The 23,818-nt window shown below is 39.8% G+C and overlaps 1 protein-coding gene across 5 annotated transcripts in view; it reads left to right on the forward strand.

The window, feature by feature from the left end:
* SGCZ (sarcoglycan zeta) overlaps positions 1-23,818 on the forward strand; it is a 793,251-nt gene that overhangs the window by 748,216 nt on the left and 21,217 nt on the right. For all 5 annotated transcript variants that reach the window (XR_006290777.1, XM_043546174.1, XM_043546176.1 and 2 more), the window contains one exon: positions 7,321-7,393. Coding sequence is in view for 4 of the 5 variants with exons in the window: in XM_043546174.1 (XP_043402109.1) it covers positions 7,321-7,393 (73 nt within the window). In the remaining variant the exon portion in view is untranslated. The remainder of the gene's footprint in view (positions 1-7,320; positions 7,394-23,818) is intronic.

The raw sequence follows: 23,818 nt of genomic DNA on the forward strand, positions 1-23,818 counted from the left end.
GTAGCTTGGCACACACAATAGAATATGAGTAGAGTATGGCCCTTGGTATGGAGATAGTTTGTTCAAGCTTCCCCTAAGCACCTCAATCTTGACTTTCCACCACCTCTGCTACTATCATTTTGGGCCTCCCATAAGTAGAGACAGCACTCTACTTGTTGTTCTAAACAACAAGACAGTTGTTGTTTAGAACAACAAGTTCTAGACAGTTGTTCTAGACAGTTGTTCTAGACAAGACAGTTCTAAATTGTGCACAAATTTCTGATGAGTTCAGGTCTTGTTCCCACCTTCACACCTGCAGAAGGCCCCTTGGATGTGAAATGTGTGCAGCTTTGCTGGCCAGGATGGGGGGCGGAGCTGAGGATATGTAGGAAGCACCCTCTTTGTGGCAAGGAATCCAGCTCCACAAGAGTTCCCTTAATGGCACACTACATGTGGGGGCAAGATTTGGGTTTTCAAAGCAGGGCAGCATATGGCGGTAGCTGGAGAACTTATCACTATACAGATGCTCCTGTCTGACTCTTCCCCTCATCCCTGTCTACTGACAGTACTAGGCTTGCAAAGGCTACTCAAAACAATAGAGTAGATTCCATAACACAGCTTTGTTCATGTTCTGTGATGTTGGAGGAAAATTTCTCCCTCTCCTTTCCTGTAGATCTCTATAGTAGTCAGCTGGGTTTGGTGGTTTGAAGTGGATTTTCCCATAAATTATGTTTGTAACATTTAAAAATAGCAGTTGGGATGAGTCCACCAAACTGGTTTTCACTGTGACCTAAATAAGGATTGACAACATTTACATCTCTCGAGATGAAAGCCTAGATCTTTAATCCACACTGAAGTCTGTGCTGCTGTGGCTACACTGTCAGTACCCAAACTAGCAAGATTAAAGCTATCTTAGGTATATCGATACCTGCTGCTATTACAGCCCATTAGACCTCCCTAAGTCCCCTCTCTCTCTGTTAACCACAGTAGCATCAACCATTTCAGAAGATCTCCTGTGCAAACAGCTTTTAGAAGAAGAATAACTACCGTCATTTTTAGCCAAGGAAATCAACACCATCCTTCAGTTTTAACTGAGGCTTCAAGTTGAGGACATTTTCCCTCTATCACTGCAAAATGTTAAAATAATATAACATCCCATTTCAGTTTTCTTTGTTCTCTAATCTGCTCACCATAGCTGTTTTCTTAATCTTATCATCATAGTTTAGTTCAGCAAAGTGTTTAAAATATTGTTACATCTAGAGTGATGTATCTGTACTGTTCACTGTATTTCTACAATTATTTAATAAGATTTGTAAAAAGCTATGTTTAGAAATACAAAAGAGTAGTGCTCAAAAATAAAGAAATATCAGAAACAATTTGAAATACAATATTTAATCCTAGAAGATTTAACGATCAGGCATTCGGATACTTGACTTTCTCCTCAGTCCTATTTCTAGTAATATAGAGTGAGTGGAAATATATTCATTTCATTTAGTTCTTTTCCCTTTTATTGTCAGTGGTCTAGTGAGGACTTCTTTATGGCATAGCATTGAATCTGTTTTTATTACACAGAGTCCACTATTCCGTCTTAAAAAGGAGAGAGAAAGAGCTTACAGACACATGGTTGTTGATTGAGTAACAATGATAGAAAATTTGTAGAGAGAATGGGTAACAAAATTAAAATATGGCTCTAATACAAAGTCAATAAACAAAAAATAGATATCAATATATTCTCAAAAAAAGCCCTAATCTTCTGAATGACTAACAGTATAGGTTTGGTATTGCTATATACTGAAATACATAGTTAGACATTTAAATGGCTGATATATGTGTTTTATCCTTATGTCTCAGAGTAAAGAATAATACCAGTTTTATGGAACTTTTGTCTGAGAGTCAGTATCTGTCCTCTTAGCCTTCTTATTACATTCCTGATTATTCCCACTTTGCAAACAGCCTTTTTTGCCTTAATTGGATGTTTATTAAATGTTGCCAAATTTCTTCAGTATATTTTAAAGAAAGGCTTAAAGTGGAAAAAATATTGTCAAATTTTGCATCTTTGTTTTGAAATTATTTGTTATTTGAGATGGGAAAACTAATTTGGATAAAATAAGAATTTCACTGAACATTCCCTCAAATCTCAAAGCGAACCTTTTGTGTAAGCATCTGATCCTTTTAGATGATTGAACAACCACCATATCTTGCCTTCAACAGCAGGTTGTTTTCTAGAGCCAGCCAATCAGTCTGCCTGTTTCTCCATCCTTGATCACCTCTTATTTGGAGAGGAACATTACACTCCTAGAGTCAGAATCATAGAATATCAGGGTTGGAAGGGACCTCAGGAGGTCATCTAGTCCAATCCCCTGCTCAAAGCAGGACCGATCCCCAATTAAATCATCCCAGCCAGGGCTTTGTCAAGCCTGACCTTAAAAACTTCTAAGAAAGGAGATTCCACCACCTCCCTAGGTAACACATTCCAGTGTTTCACCAACCTCCGAGTGAAAAAGTTTTTCCTAATATCCAATCTAAACCTTCCCCACTGCAACTTGAGACCATTATTCCGTGTTCGGTCATCTGCTACCACTGAGAACAGTCTACATCCATCCTCTTTGGAACCCCCTTTCAGATAGTTGAAAGCAGCTATCAAATCCCCCCTCATTCTTCTCTTCCACAGACTAAACAATCCCAGTTCCCTCAGCCTCTTCTCATATGTCATGTGTTCCAGTCCCCTAATCATTTTTGTTTCCCTCCGCTGGACGTTTTCCAATTTTTCCACGCCCTTCTTGTAGTGTGGGTCCCAAAACTGGACACAGTACTCCAGATGAGGCCTCACCAATGTCGAATAGAGGGGAATGATCACATCCCTCCATCTGCTGGCAGTGCCCCTACTTATACAGCCCAAAATGCCATTGGCCTTCTTGGCAACAATGGCACACAGTTGACTCATATCCAGCTTCTCATCCACTGTAACCCTAGGTCCTTTTCTGCAGAACTGCTGCCTAGCCATTCGGTCCCTAGTCTGTAGCGGTGCGTGGGATTCTTCCGTCCTAAGTGCAGGACTCTGCACTTGTCCTGGTTGAACCTCATCAGATTTCTTTTGGCCCAATCCTCTAATTTGTCTAGGTCCCTCTGTATCCTATCCCTACCCTCCAGCGTATCTACCTCTCCTCCCACTTTAGTGTCATCTGCAAACTTGCTGAGGGTGCAATCCACACCATCCTCCAGATCATTAATGAAGATATTGAACAAAACCGGCCCGAGGACCGACCCTTGGGGCACTCCACTTGATACTGGCTGCCAACTAGACATGGAGCCATTGATCAGTACCCGTTGAGCCCAACAATCTAGCCAGCTTTCTATCCACCCTATCGTCCATTCATCCATCCCATACTTCTTTAACTTACTGGCAAGAATACTGTGGGAGACCGTGTCAAAAGCTTTGCTAAAGTCAAGGAACAACACGTCCACCACTTTCTCCTCATCCACAGAGCCAGTTATCTCACCACAGAAGGCAATTAGATTAGTCAGGCATGACTTCCCCTTGGTGAATCCATGCTGACTGTTCCTGATCACTTTCCTCTCCTCTAAGTGCTTCAGAATTGATTCCTTGAGGACCTGCTCCATGATTTGTCCAGGGACTGAGGTGAGGCTGACTGGCCTGTAGTTCCCAGGATCCTCCTCCTTCCCTTTTTTTAAAGATGGGCACTGCATTTGCCTTTTTCCAGTCGTCCGGGACTTCCCCCGATCGCCATGAGTTTTCAAAGATAATGGCCAATGGCTCTGCAATCACATCCGCCAACTCCTTTGGCACTCTTGGATGCAGTGCATCCGGCCCCATGGACTTGTGCTCATCCAGCTTTTCTGAATAGTCCCGAACCACTTCTTTCTTCACAGAGGGCTGGTCACCTCCTCCCCATACTGTGCTGCCCAGTGCAGTAGTCTGGGAGCTGACCTTGTTCGTGAAGACAGAGGCAAAAAAAGCATTGAGTACATTAGCTTTTTCCACATCCTCTGTCACTAGGTTGCCTCCCTCATTCAGTAAGCGGCCCACACTTTCCTTGACTCTTCTTGTTGCTAACATACCTGAAGAAACCCTTCTTGTTACTCTTAACATCTCTTGCTAGCTGCAACTCCAGGTGTGATTTGGCCTTCCTGATTTCACTCCTGCATGCCCGAGCAATATTTTTATACTCTTCCCTGGTCATTTGTCCAATCTTCCACTTCTTGTAAGCTTCTTTTTTGTGTTCAAGATCAGCAAGGATTTCACTGTTAAGCCAAGCTTGTCGCCTGCCATATTTACTATTCTTTCTACACATCGGGATGGTTTGTCCCTGTAACCTCAATAAGGATTCTTTAAAATACAGCCAGCTCTCCTGGACTCCTTTCCCCCTCATGTTATTCTCCCCGGGGATCCTGCCCATCAGTTCCCTGACGTTGTCAAAATTTGCTTTTCTGAAGTCCAGGGTCCGTATTCTGCTGCTCTCCTTTCTTCCCTGTGTCAGGATCCTGTACTTGACCATCTCATGGTCACTGCCTCCCAGGTTCCCCTCCACTTTTACTTCCCCTACTAATTCTTCCCAGTTTGTGAGCAGCAGGTCAAGAAGAGCTCTGCCCCTAATTGGTTCCTCCAGCACTTGCACCGGGAAATTGTCCCCTACACTTTCCAAAAACTTCTTGGATTGTTTGTGCACCTCTGTATTGCTCTCCCAGCAGATATCAGGGTGATTGAAGTCTCCCATGAGAACCAGGGCCTGCGATCTAGTAACTCCCATTAGTTGCCGGAAGAAAGCCTCGTCCACCTCATCCCCCCGATCCAGTGGTCTATAACAGACTCCCACCACGACATCACCCTTGTTGCTCACACTTCTAAACTTAATCCAGAGACACTCAGGTTTTTCTGCAGTTTCATACCGGAGCTCTGAGCAGTCATATTGCTCTCTTACATACAGTGCAACTCCCCCACCTTTTCTGCCCTGCCTGTCCTTCCTGAACAGTTTATATCCATTCATGACAGTACTCCAGTCATGTGAGTTATCCCACCAAGTCTCTGTTATTCCAATCACATCATAATTCCTTGACTGTGCCAGGACTTCCAGTTCTCCCTGCTTGTTTCCCAGGCTTCTTGCATTTGTGTATAGGCACTTGAGATAACTTGCTGTTTGTCCTGCTTTCTTAGTATGAGGCAGGAGCCCTCCCCTTTCGCGTTCTCCTGCTCATGCTTCCTCCCAGTATCCCACATCCCCACTTACCTGAGGGCTTTGGTCTCCTTCCCCCGGTGAACCTAGTTTAAAGTCCTCCTCACTAGGTTAGCCAGCCTGCTTCCAAAGATGCTCTTCCCTCTCTTCGTTAGGTGGAGCCCGTCTCTGCCTAGCACTCCTCCTTCTTGGAACAACATCCCATGGGCAACGAATCCAAAGCCTTCTCTCTGACACCGCCTGCGTAGCCATTCGTTGACTTCCACGATTCGACGGTCTCTACCCAGGCCTTTTCCTTCTACGGGGAGGATGGACAAAAACACCACTTGTGCCTCAAACTCCTTTATCCTTCTTCCCAGAGCCACGTAGTCTGCAGTGATCCGCTCAAGGTCATTCTTGGCAGTATCATTGGTGCCCACGTAGAGAAACAGGAAGTGGTAGCAATCCGAGGGCTTGATGAGACTCGGCAGTCTCTCCGTCACATCATGAATTCTAGCTCCTGGAAAACAGCAGACTTCTCGGTTTTCCCGGTCATGTGAGCAGAGTCATACAGTGTAACGCCAGAAGGGACCACTGGATCATCTAATCTGACTTTCTGCATATCAGAGGCCACCAACACCGCCAAGCGCCCACACACTAAACCCGGCAATGGAAATGTGACCAAAGTAAATGAGACCCATAGGAAACTACACTATGATGTGCCACAGTCACAGAATAGGAAGGACCAAGGTTCACCAGTACTTCAGGCTTCTGCATTGACAGGGAAATGATTAAATGAGAGGTACCCAGATAATCCTGGCAAGAGATCCACACAAACATGCTGCAGAGGAACATCAAAAAACCCCAGAGGTTTTGCTCATCTAATCTGGGGGGGAAATTCCTTCCCAGTCCCATATATGGCAATCGGTTAGACCTGAGCATGTGCGCAAGAAACAGGCAGCCTAGTCTTGCATAGGTCTGTTCTTCAGAGATCAAGCTGAGTGACTTAAAAGTGAAGGGCACTCCAAATAAAGAACCCACTGCCAAAGTGTGGGTCAGGCTGCCTGTGTATAGTTCATATCCACAATCTAGACTGATAGAAGAAGACAGTAGATTAAGTACAGGAAAGATGAACCTATTTGGGAACAGATCAGTGTATTATTTAAGCTTGTTAGTTAAAAGAACTAGTCAAAAAATGGGGAGAGGGAGATGCTGTCAGAAACTTTCAGCTTTTTGTTGAAAAATAAAATTTTTGGTTGAAAACCAAAAGTTTTTTGTTTCTCAGTTTTTCAATGAAAAGTCAAAATGATTCCATGAAACTAGATTCTTTTTGTGAAAAAATTCATTTAATCGAACCCTATTTTTCATAAAAACCCAGTTTTGACTGAAAATGGTAAAATAGCCTTATTCATTAAGCTTTGTGTGAGCATTTGAAATTATAGATGCTTATATAAATTGAGTATTCAGAAATATTCACTTATTCTGTATGCCTCTGTTTTGGGTGTTCAGCAACACACACCAGGGTGTCTCCTATTAGGCACCCAAAAATGAGGCTTTCAGAATTAGTGGTCATTTCAGAAATGTTGTCATCAGTAAATTAGTGAGCCAATGTCTCCTGGCAAGGGAATGTAAGACATGAAAAGGGTAAAGAGATTCAAAATAGTTGGTATCTTCAGAAGAATAAGAGAGCTATGCATTTTCTAAACCTTTGAAGACCAGGTACATGATATCTCAAGCTAGACACACAAAAACTGAGGCACACAAAATTACTGGACACTTCTGAAAGTTTGACCATACATTTTTGTTGTTCATACTTATGTTCTTTATCTTTTTAAAAATTTTGACCTTTAACGTGATTTCTCTAAAAGTGTTGAGATGGGTACACTGATGGGCACACCAATGCTGGAAAGTTTGGACTTCTATTATTTAAGTTAACTTTGTTCTATGGATACATAGATGACTGCAGTTTCTAGTACTCTCAATACAGATTTTGACTTAAGCAATAACATTTTCTTTAATGCAAAAAATAAATGTTGAATCTGAAGAAACCTTATTGATAATGAATCAACCAAGTATTTTGTCCTAATATGTCGATTTATGGTTATAGAATTGAATGTGTTTTTGTTTTCCAGTATAATTGTACTGTATTTTATTTGTGTGTTTATTTTAGGCACAGAAGGGGCAGTGTTTGGGCACTCTGTGGAGACACCCCATATCAGAGCAGAACCTTCCCAAGACCTCAAGTAGGTGTTCGTTAAAAGAGTTATTTAAAATTTATTTTTTCCCAACACCAATTAAGAAATCTTGATTTTTATTTTTTATTTATAAAGTAATCTATATCATTTAGGCCATTAATTTATATATATATATTCTATTGGCCTGTTCCTGGTATATCTAAAACAGCCACAGACTTCACCTACAACAGAAGCTATCACAGTCAGAGAGAAAAATATCCTGTATCACAAATGATATGCACACCCCTTTACTTTTTATAATGTAACTTTCTCCAGTGCCAAACTAATCTAAATCATAGAGTTTGGGGTTCGTACACACACTATACCTTTTGGAACAGCCTTTAAAAAAAAAAAAAAAAAAAGTCCCGTTTAATACAATGCTGTCTAGCAGCATGAAGCCCAGATCTTGTTTGTTTGAGCTATTGCAGGAGATAAAAGCCAAAATGTCAACAGAAAGTAAACAGCCTCAGGCTTGTCCTTCAAACAGTACTTCTATGGGGTTTTTAAAGGTGTTTTTCCTTTCTTCAGGAATTCATTTTTAAGTAAGCCAGTCTACCTCTCAAAATGTATTCAAAGTCATTCTGAGATGGTTGCATGTGTATATGGATGTGTATGCATAAGTAAATTGTAAAAGGACAAAATCCAAAGTTTACTAGAGTCTAAAAGACCAAGAAAAAGATTATTTAGAATGACTTGCCAATGTAGGCCTTTTCATAAAGTTTATATGTGATTTCAGTGGTAGGTATTAATAATTTACACTAAATGATGGAGAGATGAAATTTAATTGTGAAACAATCAATCCCCTACTGGAATCTAAGGATTTTTTGTGATCTTTCCTCGCTTTACTTACATCAAAGTTGACTGCAACTCTTCCATGGTTTCTGCACATTATAAACCCTTCTTGCTATCCTGCCTAAAACATTTACAGTGCCAGCTGTTCACTGGCTTCCAGAAGGAGGTTAGATGAAGCCCCCATCCATGAATTTAAAAAAAACATCAACTTAATATTGACTTCAGTGTGGCTTTGCATAGCCGTACAGCATGCAGGATTGGGGCCTTTATTTTTTTTCCCCCTTTCTCTCAGAAAATGGAAGTGTCTGACCAAAACTGAGCATTTAAACAGAACATTTTAAACGTAATGCAAGGCTTTTGGGGGGGGCCTCCAGAGAGTGCAACACTCTTCCCCCCCATCCCTCCCCTCTTCCAAAGGCTGTTGTCTGTTGTTAAAAGTAGTTGTTGTCTACAGTAACCAGGTGGCAGGATTACTAACAGCGAGGAGGGCAGCAGCGACAGAAGAGAAAACACAAGAAGTTGCTGTTGTTTCAAAAAGGCATAACCAGCAGCAACAGTCTCGTGTGAGGGAGAAGTGGTACTTTTGCCACCCTAAAGAATATGGAGGATAGAAGCAGACGTACTTTGCCAAAATGCAGTATCCTGGATGTGATCTTAAGGGTTCATTTGAGTAGGGCTGTATCTCCCTGTTGCCTCTGTGTATGCAAATTGCATTATCCTTTATTTGCCATCACAACCCATTGCAAACTTGCATCTAAATTTCAGTCTACTATCAACCGTAGTTCTCTTTTGGCATTTATCTTGTCCGTGCTTCTCCTTCCCACTGACTATCTGCCAAACCAACCATTCCCTCAAATCATTTGTTATCACACGTGCTGCAATTAATGGGAATTCCTCAACATTCTTCAGCTCGCCTTCCCCTCTTCTTCTGACATCAGATTGATTTAGAGACAACTCAAAGAAGGACGATTCAGCACCAATCATCATCAAATAAGACATTTATGAAACTGAAATAACTCCTACTATGCACATAACAATTCCAGTCACCAGCATTAACTTATGATTAAATTATTTTATTCTTCATTTATTGAATATGTATTATGCTCTGCTAGCTACCCCTAAATGTTCACTGCTATGTATTCATTAGGGTTCAGGGTTATTGCATTTGAAACCTCTGAAGTCATCTAAACAAAGTCAAGTTATCAACCTCTGGAATTAGGATTTTATGAAAGATGACAATATAAGTCTTATATAAGACAATATAAGTTAGTCTAGCACAGAAGATACTGGACAATTTATTAAATAATGACCTTGTATATGCAGCAGAATCCACCACTGAAACTAGAAGGTAAAATTCTGACCATGTTTACTAGAGATGAGATTGAACTACAAAATTGGATGTGAACCCAGATTTTGACACCCACTAAATTAAGGTAGTTTTTTTTTTTTCAAATCTGACATTTTGGCTCAGCTCATTACAGACAAAAGGACTGGTTGCAGAATTCAGCTCTGAAGCTTGGTTCATACTCTGAACAGTGTCATCCCCACCAAAATGTAAGGGTGTTCAGACTTTGGCCCATCTCTAATATTTGCTATTAAAATGCTCCTTTTAAAAATCATACAAAATGCAGCTTTAAAACAACTGCATATTTGTCCCCTCTTCTGTGTTGATTTTTCCTTACATTTTTTTCCAAATCTAACCAGCCAGCTTTTGCTAGCAAAATGTTTTCCTACAATCCTTTGTGAAAGCTGATAAACCCCTTTAGATCAAGTCCATTGCCTAAAATATAATTGAATCTGACTTTCATTAACTAAAACATGCAGAATAAAAGAATTGTGCTTTAGAATGAGCAAAATGAATTACATTTTAATAATTAAATCTCCAGATTTCCATTGATACCTTTTCTCACTAGAATGTTGTGAAGGAACTAAACTACCAAGATTATAGCCCCAAAGTATTGGCTTTAATGATGGTAATGCATTAAAACATGGTGCACTAATGGGTAATATCTATGCACAAAAGAGGCAGCCAATGGTTATATGCTGATAGCTGTGCCCTGAATCACCTTCTTAATAAGGGGGTAAATTACTTTGTTGTTGTTTCCTACCTCTGGGGAGAACTAGAAGATCAAATTTAATAGCTTTTTTTTCTTCTATGTCAAGGCTAGTATACCATTGACTATTAGCTAATCCTGAAAGCTAGTGCTGGGCATAATGAGATGGAAATTGATCAAGCAGCAAGAAACAGATAAAGCCCGTAAGATTTCATTTTGACTCTGATCAGTATCGAAGATACACAAATCCCACAGAATGGTTTTATATTTTCCACAAAGCTACAATCACAGGACATCTCTAAGAACCTTTTTCTAAAAGGTTGTAGTAGGTAGCATGCTAACATAGCAGTGTGTCCATTTTGTAAAAGCTTGAGGCCAGAGAATGGGTCAAACAGTTTTGTCATTGAAATGATGAAGGTTGAGAGAAGCTAGGCTGAGAAGCTATTTGAAGTTGGCAGGAGAGGCGTGATCTTCTGTTCATGCATCTTTTGTTCATTCTTTTCATCCAGGAAAAGCTAACAAACCAATCTTCAACACAAGAGAGAAGATGCTATAGCCTGAGACAGTCCAAGCCCCTGCTTTTTTAAAATTATTTTTTGTAGAACGTTAATGGCTATAAACTATTGCCAGTCTCTCAAGCTATGACCAGACGGATTTTAGTGACTTTCTCATTCTCTGACTTTTTTTCACAAATTGGTTTCCTTCCCAAGTTGATCTCACCTTCAGATAATCAGTATTTAAACTGATATGTTCCTGTGTTGACACAAATCTGTTTTTCTAATCGTATCTCTAATTGGTGCAAATAACTTCTTCCTTATATTTATACTTACAGACGGAGGTGTGTGTGTGTGTGTATGTATGTGTGCACCATGACCATGTCCCCCTGTATGCTCCATTTTCCCTCGTTAGTATGACAAGCTTCTGTAACTTCTGACCTTTTTTTAAATTGACAAAGAGCTTCCATTATATGTCCCTGTTTTTATATGCTTACATTTTTTCAAAAACATTCACCTCGGATTGATGTTTAGGACCCATAGTGTAAGCCCAGAGATGACTATTCTTTGAAAAATATGGCCCAACTCCTTTCTGCAAACATCAAGAGGATAATAAGGTGATAAGTAACAGTCAGCATAGATTTGTCAAAAACAAATCACGTCAAATCCACCTGATAGCTTTCTCTGACAGGGTAACAAGCCTTGTGGATGGGGGGAAAGCAGTAAACGTGGTATATCTTGACTTTAGTAAAGCTTTTGATACTGTCTCTCATGACCTTCTCATAAACAAACTAGGGAAATGCAACCTGATGGAGCTCCTATAAGATGGGTGCAAAACTGATTGGAAAACCGTTCCAAAGAGTAGTTATCAGCGGTTCACAATCATGCTAGAAGTGCATAATGAGTGGGGTCCTGCAGGGATCAGTTCTGGATACATTTCTGTTCAATATCTTTATCAATTATTTAGATAATGGCATAGAGAGTACACTTATAAAGTTTGCGGACAATAAAAAGTTGGGAGGGGTTGCAAGTGCTTTGGCGGATAAAATTAAAATTCAAAATGATCAGGACTGGAGAAGTGGTCTGAAGTAAATAGGATGACATTCAATAAGGACAAATGCAAAGTACTCCATTTAGGAAGGAACAATCAGTTGAATACATACAAAATGGGAAATGACTGCCTAGAAAGGAATACTGTGGAAAGGGGTCTGGGGGTCATAGTGGATCACAAGCTAAATATGAGTCAACAGTGTAACACTGTTGCAAAAAAACCAAACATCATTCTGGGATGTATTAGTAGGAGTGTTGTAAGCAAGACACAAGAAGTAATTCTTCTCCTCTACTCCCTGCTGATTAGGCCTCAACTGGAGTATTGTGTCCAGTTGTGGGCGCCACATTTTAGGAAAGAAGTGGACAAATTGGAGAAAGTCCAGACAAGAGCAACAAAAATGATTAACGGTTTAGAAAACATGACCTATCAGGGAAGGTTGAAAAAAATGGGTTTGTTTAGTCTGGAAAAGAGAAGACTGAGAGGGAACATGATAGCAGTTTTCAAGTACATAAAAGATTGTTACGAGGAGGAGGGAATTGTTCTTCTTAACCTCTGAGGATAGGACAAGAAGCAGTGGGCTTAAATTGCAGCAAGGGAGGTTTAGGTTGGACATTAGGAAAAGCTTCCTAACTGTCAGGATGGTTAAATACTGGAATAAATTGCCTAGGGAGGTTGTGGAATCTTCATTATTGGAGATTTTTTAAGAGCAGGTTAGACAAACACCTGTCAGGAATGGTCTAGATAACACTTAGTCCTGCCATGAGTGTAGGGAACTAGATTAGATGACCTGTCAAGGTCCCTTCCAGTCCTATAATTCTATAATAAGCCCACTGACTTCATTGGAACTATTCCTTTACTTCAGTCAAGGACATACTTGAGTATTTTTTTGGAGCAGAGCCTGAGTGCTCAGCATCTCACAGAATCAAGCTGGCATTGGGGGGCAAAAACAGCAAAATTCTCCAAAAAACCTATGTTAACCTCAGGAGAAAATCATGGGTGCAAAAACACCCCTTTCAAATCCTGTAATCTTATCTTCTTCCTTCCAATTTTTGCCTAATATGCAAGCTTTTATTTATATTTAAAAAGCTTGTTATATTGTAAGGTTAGAGCCATCACAATGTAAACAACTATGCTGCTGTTCTAACAACCTAGCATTTCAGAAACCTATCTCCAACCAACCAATAGCAACAATACAGGAAAGTGTGAACTTCAGACTAGTTGCAATCATTTAAAGACTAACATCATTTAAGCACAGAAGATTTTTCTTTTTCTTTTAAAAACAAGAATATTACATTTTAAAAAATGTAAATGCAACATTTCAACTTCATTGATAAAATCACCGAAAAACAAGAAATGCAGAGCTTGAGTTTGAACAGAAACACTAACTTGTCATATTACACCTGTGTAATTTTTATCAGGTTTCTCTGTTTAAATGTGCGCATCATAAAACTTGTGTTGTGCATCATCAAGGATGTGCAGTGCAGTTGAGTCAGCATTGCTACTGAAACCTTAATGTTTGCAGTTCCTGTCTTTTTGTGATTTTAACTGTGCAGGCTTAATGTTGGATTGATGTAAGAGGCTTTTTTATTTAATCCACATTTATTTTCCTTAATCTCTTTTTGTGTTACATTTCGTTTTAGACACTTTATCATTCTAGTTACTCTTCTTTGCAATCTCTCAATTTTCTCTATCATTTCTATTGTATAATGCCCATATTTATGCAGAGTATTCCAGCTGTAGTCTAACCAGTACAGAATAAAGGGAAATGATTATCTCTAGTTTTATTCTGTCTTCAGTGGCTCTGAAGATAGAATTCACTGTCAAAAAGGAAGAAAGAGCCACTTGGCTCCCCTCCGGTGGCATGGCCTGCTGCCAAAGAACAGAAAGAAATGTCTGGTCTCTGCTAAAGATGGTACCTGTCATAAGGGAGATAACTGAAAATAAATTGACTTACCAAATCTTTCCTGACTCTTGTTTTCAAAAACAAAAAGGTTTGGTTGAGTGCAAGTGCAACAAACTTGGAAGTGTGCGTTACAGATTCTCCTCTGTGCCTGGTGATAAAGCAGGTTGGAAAAACTTCAGCAGAACCATTTTCCATAAGAGAATGCAGTTCCAAAGATCAATATACTTTGTAAAATTGTGTCAACCTCCCTGAAATTTCGTTTTGGAGTAAAACTGGGGGAAATGACGTTCCAACAGTGTCAAAATATTCTATTTCAATGTTTCAAAATGAAACATTTTGATTTATTGTTTTGAAATTACTTTGTTTCAAAAATGTAATTTGTATTATATTCTGTTTTAAAATAGAATATAGAGTAAAAATTCAAAATCAAAATAGAACTGGATGGGACCTCAGTAGGTTGAGTCCAGTCCTCTGCTCTAAGGCAGGACTAAGTATTATCTAGACCATCCCTGACAAGTGTTTTTCCCACCTGTTCTTAAAATCTTCCAATGATGGAGATTCCATAACCTCCCTAGTAATTTGTCCCAGTGCTTAAGTACCCATTCAATTAGGAAGTTTTGCCTCCTATCTAACCTAAATCTCCCTTGCTGCAATTTAAGCCCATTACTTCTTGTCCTGTGCTCACTGCATAAGGAGAACAATTTATCCTCCTCCTCTTTACAACAATGTTTTATGTACTTGAAGGCTATTATCACATCCCCACTCAGCCTTCTCTTCTCCAGCCTAAACAAACCCAAATTTTCAATCTTTACTCGTACATCATGTTTTCTAGACCTTTAATCATTTTTGTTGCTCTCCTCTAGATGTTCTCCAATTTGTCCACATCTTTCCTGAAGAACTCCAGTTGAGGCCTTATCAGTGTTGAGTAGAGTGGAAGAATTACTTTTGTCTTGCTCACAGCACACCGACTAATACATCCCAGAACAATGTTTGCTTTTTTCGCAACAGTATTACGTTGTTGACTCATATTTAGTTTGCGATCCACTATAAGTGTATTCTCTATGCCATTATCCAAATCATTTATGAAGATATGGAATGGAAACAGTACCCAAGACAGATCCCTGTGGGATTCCACTCAATATGTCCTTCCAGCTTGACTGTGAATCATTGATAACTATTCTCTGAGTATGGTTTTCTAACCAGTTGTTAAACCATTTGTTGGTTGACTTGTCTAGCCTATATTTCTCTGGTTTGCTTATGAGAAGGTCATATAAGATACTATCAAAAGCATTACTGCTTCCCCTCTATCCACAAGGCCTATTACCCTGTCAAAGAAGGATATTAGTTTGGATTGACATGATTTATTCTTGACAAATCATGTTGACTGTTACTTATCACCTTATTATTTTATACATGCTCAAAAATTGATTGATTTGTTCCATTATCTTTCCAGGTACCATAGTTAAGATGACTAGTATATAATTCCCTGGGTTGTCCTTATTCCCCTTTTTATAGATGGGTACTATATTTGCCCTTTTCCAGTCCTCTGGGATCTCTCCTTTCCTCCAAGAGTTCTCAAAGATAATTGCCAATGGCTCAAATATCTCTTCAGCCAGTTCCTTAAGTATTCTAGGATGCACTTCATCAGACCCTTCCAACTTAAATACATCTAACTTGACGAAGAAATTTTTAATTCCTCCCCCCCCCCCCCCCATTTTAGCCTCAGATCCTACCCCATTTACACTGATGTTTAGCTGTGTTAGTCTTCTGATCACTGTTAACCTGTCTGGTGAATACTGAAGCAAAAAAAATGCATTTAACGCTGCAGCTATTGCTGCGTTCTCTGTTATTGTCATTACCTCCTCATTGAATAGGCCTACCCTGTCCTTTTGCTTCTAATGTATTTGTAAAATGTTTTCTTCTTACCTTTAAAGTCCCTAGATAGTTTAACCTCATTTTCTGCCTTACCCTTTCTAATTTTGTCCCTACATGCTTGTGTTGGTTTTTGTTATATTCATCCTTCATAATTTGGCCTAGTTTCACTTTTTAAACGAATGAAGTATTTCAATTGATTTGCAACTATTCTATTTTTTAATTTATTTTACAGTGAATTTTGAAATTGTTGGAACAAAGCTATAGTTCAAAATTTTGAAATCATTTGCAAAACAGATTTTCCATCCTCCACTCAGCTCGAGGATATGAAACTGTTAGAACCACAGAGAGCTTTTGCTTAAGCTGTAACAGCTTATGATTTTTAGCACTGAAAATCTCCTGTTCATTCCCCGGTATATTAGCCAACATGGCGGCTATCACGCAAAAGATTAAAAAGAAGCTTTTGCTGCTGCTTTTTCTGAACTAGTTCATCTTTGTTATCCCTGTAAAGACTTAGAGCAATACCCCTACCCCTTGCAACCAGACTTTGCCTCCCTCAGTTAAAGCACACAAGATATTTTCTAAAAGACCTTTTCCTGTTTCGCATTTTCACTTGGCAAGGTAATGTTTTCATTTTCTAATGTCTGATGTAAACCAATAAGACTGGTTTTTTTCATTATTTTTGATGTGTTAGCTTTGTGCAAGCAAGTATGCTGAATCATTCTACTGTCACGGTTTCATTTAAGTCCTACTAAACATTAGGTGGTCAATACAGAATGTTGTAATGATGAGGTTTTCAAGTACTAACATGTTAGATATTAAAAAGCAAAAACAAAAAAAAACGTTTTTGTGTGAAAAATAAGATGACAATACATTCAGAAAGGTTTTTGAAAACTATCAAGCAGTTGCCAGGCTTTCTTGGGTAAAGGATGCACAAGTGACCTGCAGCGAAAATCATTTAAAGGCTGTTATTTCCCCCCTGCCCAACTCTCACCCCTGGATCTATCATAAATTATTATAAACCTAATGTAAATAAGTTTCTGTTGTAAATTTCGATTCCATATTAATAGCTGTCTCATTTACTCTACTAACATTGACTCTTAGCTGCCCCTTAAAATGCCCAACATTCACTTAACTTTCTTGGTTGTTTCCATCCTCCTCCAGTGTTCCAGGTTTTTTTGTTTTGTTTTTATACTTCCTTGTCTTTTGGGTTGTTTCCCTGTATTCTCATAAATCATTAGATTTATCCTGGGGCAATCCTGGGGATGCCCTTGCTCACTCTATAATCTATAGAATCACAGACTAGGCCTTTTTAGCTTTCCTCAAACCTCCTGGTCATTCCTGAAGCTTCATTACACTTGATGGATGCTGTATATTCAATGCTGTTGCCCTCTCCAACACTTCTCCAGACTTCCTTATTGTCTCTTCACTAATTCTCTAGTACTTGTAATAAATAAAGATAATGACACTTTCAGAGCCTCTCCTATTCCATTTTATCTCTACCTCTTCCTATTCTAACTTTCTTTTGGGTTCTCAGAAGAGATCCTGCAGCTTGACCTTTGAAGAAGTGATTTTCCTCCCGACCTGTGCAGGTCTATTAATATTCAAGTATTCAGTTACTACGATAATGCAGATCCACTATAATGAAGTAATGGAGTTTGCAGTGCAATTAGTATTCAGCGCTTAGTCCAGTGAGTTGGTTTCTGGTTAATGAGAGCTTTAGGAACTCTAAAGGTGACAATGACTTGTCCTACAGCCAATGATATTGGTTAGATATCATAGAATATCAGGATTGGAAGGGACCTCAGGAGGTCATCTAGTCCAACCCCCTGCTCAAAACAGGACCAATCCCCAATTTTTGCCCCAGAGCCCTAAATGGTCCCCTCAAGGATTGAACTCACAACCGTGGGTTTAGCAGGCCAATGCTCAAACCACTGAGCTATCCCTCCCCCCTATGAAGGTGGACATAACAGCAAATGGTACAGTGACTGCCTTACTGTCCTGATACTGAGTCACAAAGGGTTCATCTTTATTTAAATGTGTTGTCAATGACCTGTAAAGTTAAATGTGGAAAGTATAAGTGAAAAATTCATATTTACTGGTTTTCAGGAAGGGGTACCGACTATTTCCATAGGGAATCCACTTCACTCCTTTGATGAGATCACAACACCTGGGGCCAGATTCTGTCCTTGAATGTATGTGTCAGGCTGCCATTGAAGTCAAGGGGAGTGACGTGTGCATCTGAGGACAGATTTCAGCCTTTATAATACAGCTGATGATCAGTGAACAGAATTAGGATTCTATGAGTCTGGCATATAGATGTATATTTCTTTCCCCTTTAATTCCAATAACACAATTGATTTGATCCTGGAGTTGCTGCATTCTAGTGGTTACAAATAATTATTTTAAATTTCATGTACAGATTTGGTGTACTGGTGTCCAACAAGGTCCAGGAAAATTGACCTTTAAGGCAATGTAGTAGGTTAAATAAATCAAGAAAAGTTTTTTTTCAGTACATTTGTTCTATAACATTTGACATATTTTTTTAAAAAGTGGGTGTATTCAACTATAACAAATATTGTAAATAATAGCATAAATAATGGGAATAGAGTAAAGAAATCATTTTAATTACAAAAGCACCCTGATTCCCACAGCCAAAGCACGTAGGGCAATAAATTACCTTTTCATAATAACGATAAAAAACAAATATTTACGTGAAACAAGCTCATGAATGAATGCAAGTTCTAGGGTGAGCCATGAGTTGTGCAGAGTCAACATCTCTGCTTGTCAGTGTTAATTAATGCCCCTTTAATATATTTTTTCTCTCTCCTTTGATGTAATTTGTACTTCCTGATCATTTGCTTTTAGTGTGTTGCTATTTATCAGAATTAAAGTGCACTTCTACCTAATAATGTCACAGTTGAAACAAGTATTTTTCAATATATAAGGTGACTTTTGGAAATTTAGGGACCTCAACTCACCCTGCCCAGCTGGACATATACATCGGCGGGGAGGAGGGTGGGTTGAAAGTTTCTGCTGTAAGAAAAGGGAAAGGCTGCTGCTTCTGCTTGAAAGACCCATGCAAGGAATTCCCACATCAAAGAACTGGTAATTCTTGGGTGGGGCTAATATAGAACATCCTTCCCAACCAAAAAGAAACAAGGCACAATTGTAAGGCCCTGCTGCCCTTTGCTGTCCTGCCTGGCGAGATGGGAAATGGCCTCTGTCCCTATTCCAGGTGTGAGTAGGTGAATTATAGTTCAGAGATGCCTGGGTGGAGCCCTCACCTTTTCTCTGCTCCCGTTGTGTGGCAGATCAAAGAGATGCAGGGTGAGGAGTAGAGAATGTGTAACATGAGGCTCCGCAGCAATAGTGGGCAAACTAGTGCTATAACTCATTCACTGAGGTCTCTGCTATGCTTCTCTGCCAGCTTTTAGTGAGATGGGTGCTCTCCCACTGACCCCCACATCTCAGGTCTGCTACATGTGTTGTCTTTCCCTGTCCTCCCCCTCAACTGTGTCTTTTTGGGGTGAGGTGGCACTCTCCCTGGAAGCCTGTCAGTTTTTCTGGGATTATGGGAAAGGGCACACGTGCTTCTTCCCAGTCCCTTTGCTAATTGCCCCATCTGCTGTCTCTCCCATCTCTTGGAAGAGTATGACATAGATTGGGGTGGTTTTTTTAGGGGAATGAGTGGAGAATGGGCCACAGGTATGCTCTTTACAACCCTGAGACATCTTTTCCTAGAGAGGAAAGAGGTTCTCACTCTGCTCTTGCCACCCCAGTTCTAGAGAAACTCCCCTATGCATTGGCTCCTCCTTCTCTATCCAACCTTCAGGAGAACCACAAAAGTTTTGCTGCCGGGGGAGATGTTCCACAGTTTATATGGCAAGGTCAGGATCTGGCATATCATGTTGCTAACTGATATATATTACTCTCAAAAGACAGATGGTCAAACTCTGTAGTAACTTGCAGTCCTGTTCAATTCCATGAGATTGAATAAGGGGTGTAAATCAGTGTTGAATACGACCACAGTACCATTAGAATTTGTCTGCAGTCCTCCTGAAGTTCTCATATTTCACTATTCCTTTATCCTTTGCTGCTTCTTCCCTTTCCTTGCTTTCTGCTTTTTGTTTTCCTAATGATTCTCTTTCATAATCCATGACATTGTCACTGTAACCCAGGATGTTGAACATATGCCAGACTGGTTTCTCAGTGCCAGCATGTCGCATTAGAATATGTGTAACTGTGATCAGCCAAGTGTTTTATTTCGATCTTCAATCTGTGACATTAAAATAAGGTTTGGATCTGATAGGCTACATTCATTTGCTCCCACTGACAGAACATGGTGAACAATTTATCCAGTCACTGAATATTTGCCTGACACTTTTTCATATCTTTATTGAGTTGTTGATTCAGCTGCCAATCTAAGACAATTTTAGTGCCCACAAGCACCAGTAGATACATCACATAGTTGACACACTTCTCTCAATATGCCAAAATCTTCATAATGGGTACCTAGTAGACAAGATGGATTTTTCTTTTCTTTTTGTTGGTGGATCTTTACTCTTGTAATACTATAGAAGTCCATAAAATAATACTAACTGAAAAAGAAAAGAAAAAAAGGTTGGTGAAACTCACAGATAAAGGGATCAAAGTCTTGGAAATGTGTCATCTTGGGACTCTTTGCACTAAGACCAGTTTGAAAGATTCTGGATTAGGGAGGGGGAAATGGATGCCCTTCTTCATGTGTGTTTTCTGGTTAGCAGCACATTTTTAAATACTCCCGTTCCTTTTTAGCAGACTTAGCCTACAGTGCTTTAAGTTTTACTAGCTACTTGCACATGCTAGAGAGAAAGGACTCCGGTGATACCATGGGAAGAGAAATTAGAGGCCCTATCTATACAGACTGAAATGTGGTTTGGTGGTTCTACTGAATAGTGTGGGCTGGATTTTCTGCTCAATGGGCCCAAAGCAAATTGAAGTCAATCAGATTCCCACAGGAGAATTCCCCCTGTGTTGGGAGAATCTCTGCCGATTGATATAACCCTATACCAGCTTCCCTACCAACTCTGTGTAAGGGGGAGGTCAGAGACATGTACGTGGTGGACTGGCAATGAGGCAGACATGGAAAGGGTTAGGGTGGAGCAGAGGCCCCTATGCCTGATCCTCCACCTAGGTAAACTCCATTAGACATGTTAGATTAGGCTCCCTAGTGCTCTGTATTCCACTGAGTGGCTGAGGATCATGGACGCACAACCAGCTCACTGTGAATCAGGGCCTGTATGTTTTCTGAGCAGATCAGAAGGAGGAACAATGAGGCGACAAAACAAGAACGCCTAATAATTTTTTCAGCTGAGGGTACCTTGAAATTGCATGAGATGGAAAAACTCAGGTCCTGACCCCTTACCCATCATATGGTATTCTTGGCCAAATTCAGATGTGAGTAATTAAATTATGCCTTCCTAAATTGCTCCTTGTAGCTGAAGTATAATGCTGCTATGGACAGATGACCCATTTCACCCCAAAAGGGTTGGCCTTCAGAAGCTGGCAAAGTGATCCTCTGGGTGAAAGGTTTCATGTAAATGTAAGATTGGTAACATCACCAGTACACATTGTCTGGGTGATTCAATTCACTAGTGGCTCATCAACCAGTCTTCTCAGATCTAGCACAATGGAATATCCTAACTGTAAGGTTCATGTGCCATTTCAATTTAGTGTCGCGTGTCATTTGACCTTTGAACCAAAATATTTAGGTTGGTTTAATCTGGATACCTGTTGTGTCTGAAATTGGCAGATTAAATTTTTAAAGATCCTTGTTTTAAAAGTATACTTCTCTTTCCTGCTACATTAAGGTGTCTGTCTAATAACAGAGGAAGTATAAAGTTTTCTGCTTTGTCAGATCAGCTTGTTGTCTTGGGTAGAAAAAAAATGAAATCATGGGACTAGGAAACACTCACAGAAGTAAATGCCACTCTGACAGGCCCTTAGTAAATTTGAAAGGAAAGCAGATTCTTGCTCCAGTATTCAGAAGAGACCTTTGCTGCCATTTAAATTATACATTTTAGAGACCTAAATATGGTATCGTGCAATGTTGCAATAGGTTTATGGCAAAGATCAAAGCTTTTAGAAAATAGGACTGAAACAAACAAGAAGTGTTATTCTACATCATGGGTCTGACTATCCCCTGGCAACACCTACTGAGGAAAAAAATCTCTCTGAACATATAGGCTTTTACTTTTCTAGTTGATAGTTTCAGGTCACACAGCCCCTAAGATTCTTTCCAGATGTATAATAAGTAAAACAATAATAAAAGTACAGAAGCAACTGTAAAAAGATAGGAAAAATAATTTGTGCTAGCAAATAGCTTTTAAAAACTAAACTGCAAATCTCAGAAATTCATCTGTACCTCACATTGCTGAAATTAATAATTTCAACTAATTACTTAAATGCTTTTGTTTTCTGAAAATGCTCAAATTTCTTTCAACTGTGCACAGAAATACAATATTAATAGCTTCTTCGGGAATTCATTGTTCAGATCTTTTAGATTCATGCAATCAGTCACTTACCAGTTTCATAAAACTGGTGGAAATGTGACTATTCATGTTGAAACTAGAGTGGACAATTCTGAGCAGCACTGTGGCATGTTTATTGCAAATAATTGTTAGTGATCCTATAGAAAAGATTATAGTGCTGTGAAAGATATTACCCAACACAGATCAGCATATGCAACACTATACCTGCTACTGGAAAACTTTCAGGAAAAATCAATTGTGGTTTAGATTTTCTGAAGCCCGCAGTAACATGGAATTGTTAATGTCATCCATTCAGTGCAATACATATAACAGAGGGCAGTTGTATCCTCCTGAGTAAGAGATGATAAAGGTCTTCAAAAAATCTCTCTCATTCTTTAACAGAAGATCATGTGTTCATGTTTTGCATTTGCCTTTAAACACAGACATCTAAAGCGCTTAGTACCTGATCATTTCATATCTGAGCAATGTATTTAAGTTATATTTTTACTTCCAAATAATTGCTTTCAGATTTATTCCCATTGAGTGCCAGTGACACCCAGCAGTCCGAAATATTTTACAGATAATATCTTCATGACATTCAGCTCAGACCTCATCTCCATTATCCTTGATGTAATGTGGTATTTTTGGCTTCAGGAAGATAATCCATGACTGCTATCTCCTGTCTGCAAAAAATAAATAAATAAAACATTACAATACGCCTAAATCCGGTTGTCTGATACTTAATAGCTATTCTAGTTTACTTTAGCTGGCAAATGCTTTATATCAAACAATTCCTTTCTTCTTCCCCTTATAAATGCATTTTGTTATACTTCTGGGTGATTATGACCTACTACTCAGGGGTCAAACTGATAGAAGGAAAATGCAGAGGAACAAACCACTTCAGCTGCTTTTCTTCCAGCTATCTATCTAGATGCTGAACTGGCTCTCTTTGTGGTAGTATCTGAGCACCTCATGATTATTAATGGATTTCATCTTCATAACACCCCTGTGAGGTTAGGCAGTACTATCCTCATTTTACAGATGGAGAACTGAGATTCTGTGTAGATTAAGTGATTTGTCCAAGTTTGCTCATTCTAAATAAGATCACATAGTAAGTCTTTGGCTGATCCAGGAACTGAATCCACACCTCTTGAATCCCAGTGCAGGGCCCTATCCACTAGACCATCTGTCCTTTTAAGCCCTGCAGGTTAGCACTGTGAGGTTCCTGCAGGTTCCTCCTCTGTCTTGGTGGGTCCTTTGCTTATTGGTGGATTTCCTTGCCTCAGAGAATTCACAGCAGCCCTCAGTTTGGCCACTTTTGCTAGTGGCTCAAACCTGCCGTCCACTCAGCTAACCTCATCACTGGCCCGAATGGGGGAAATAGAGAACAATCCCTGCAGTCTCTGTGTCCTAGTGGGTCGGGGACAGGCCAGGTCCCTTTCCAATTTAGACCTTCCCTTCTGGTGTTTCCCACAGACCAGGTCAACTCCTCCTGTGTCCGATCAGGAGTTGGGGGGATGAGGGAGAACCGGGTTCCAGCTCAGGGCCCTGTGGATAGCAGCTGTCCACAGTGTTCCCTGTATCAGCTGCATGACAGCTGCAACTCCCTGGGCTACTTCCCCATGGCCTTCCTCCAGCACCTTCTTTATCCTCACTGCAGGAGCTTCCTTCTGAAGCCTGATCACACTTGAACTCTTCACTCCTCCAGCAGCACGCCCCCCTACTAACTGATGGGAGGTCCTTCTTAAACCAGGTG

The sequence above is a fragment of the Chelonia mydas genome, chromosome 4 (genome assembly GCF_015237465.2).
Source record: "Chelonia mydas isolate rCheMyd1 chromosome 4, rCheMyd1.pri.v2, whole genome shotgun sequence".
In the NCBI taxonomy this organism is placed as follows: Eukaryota; Metazoa; Chordata; order Testudines; family Cheloniidae; genus Chelonia; species Chelonia mydas.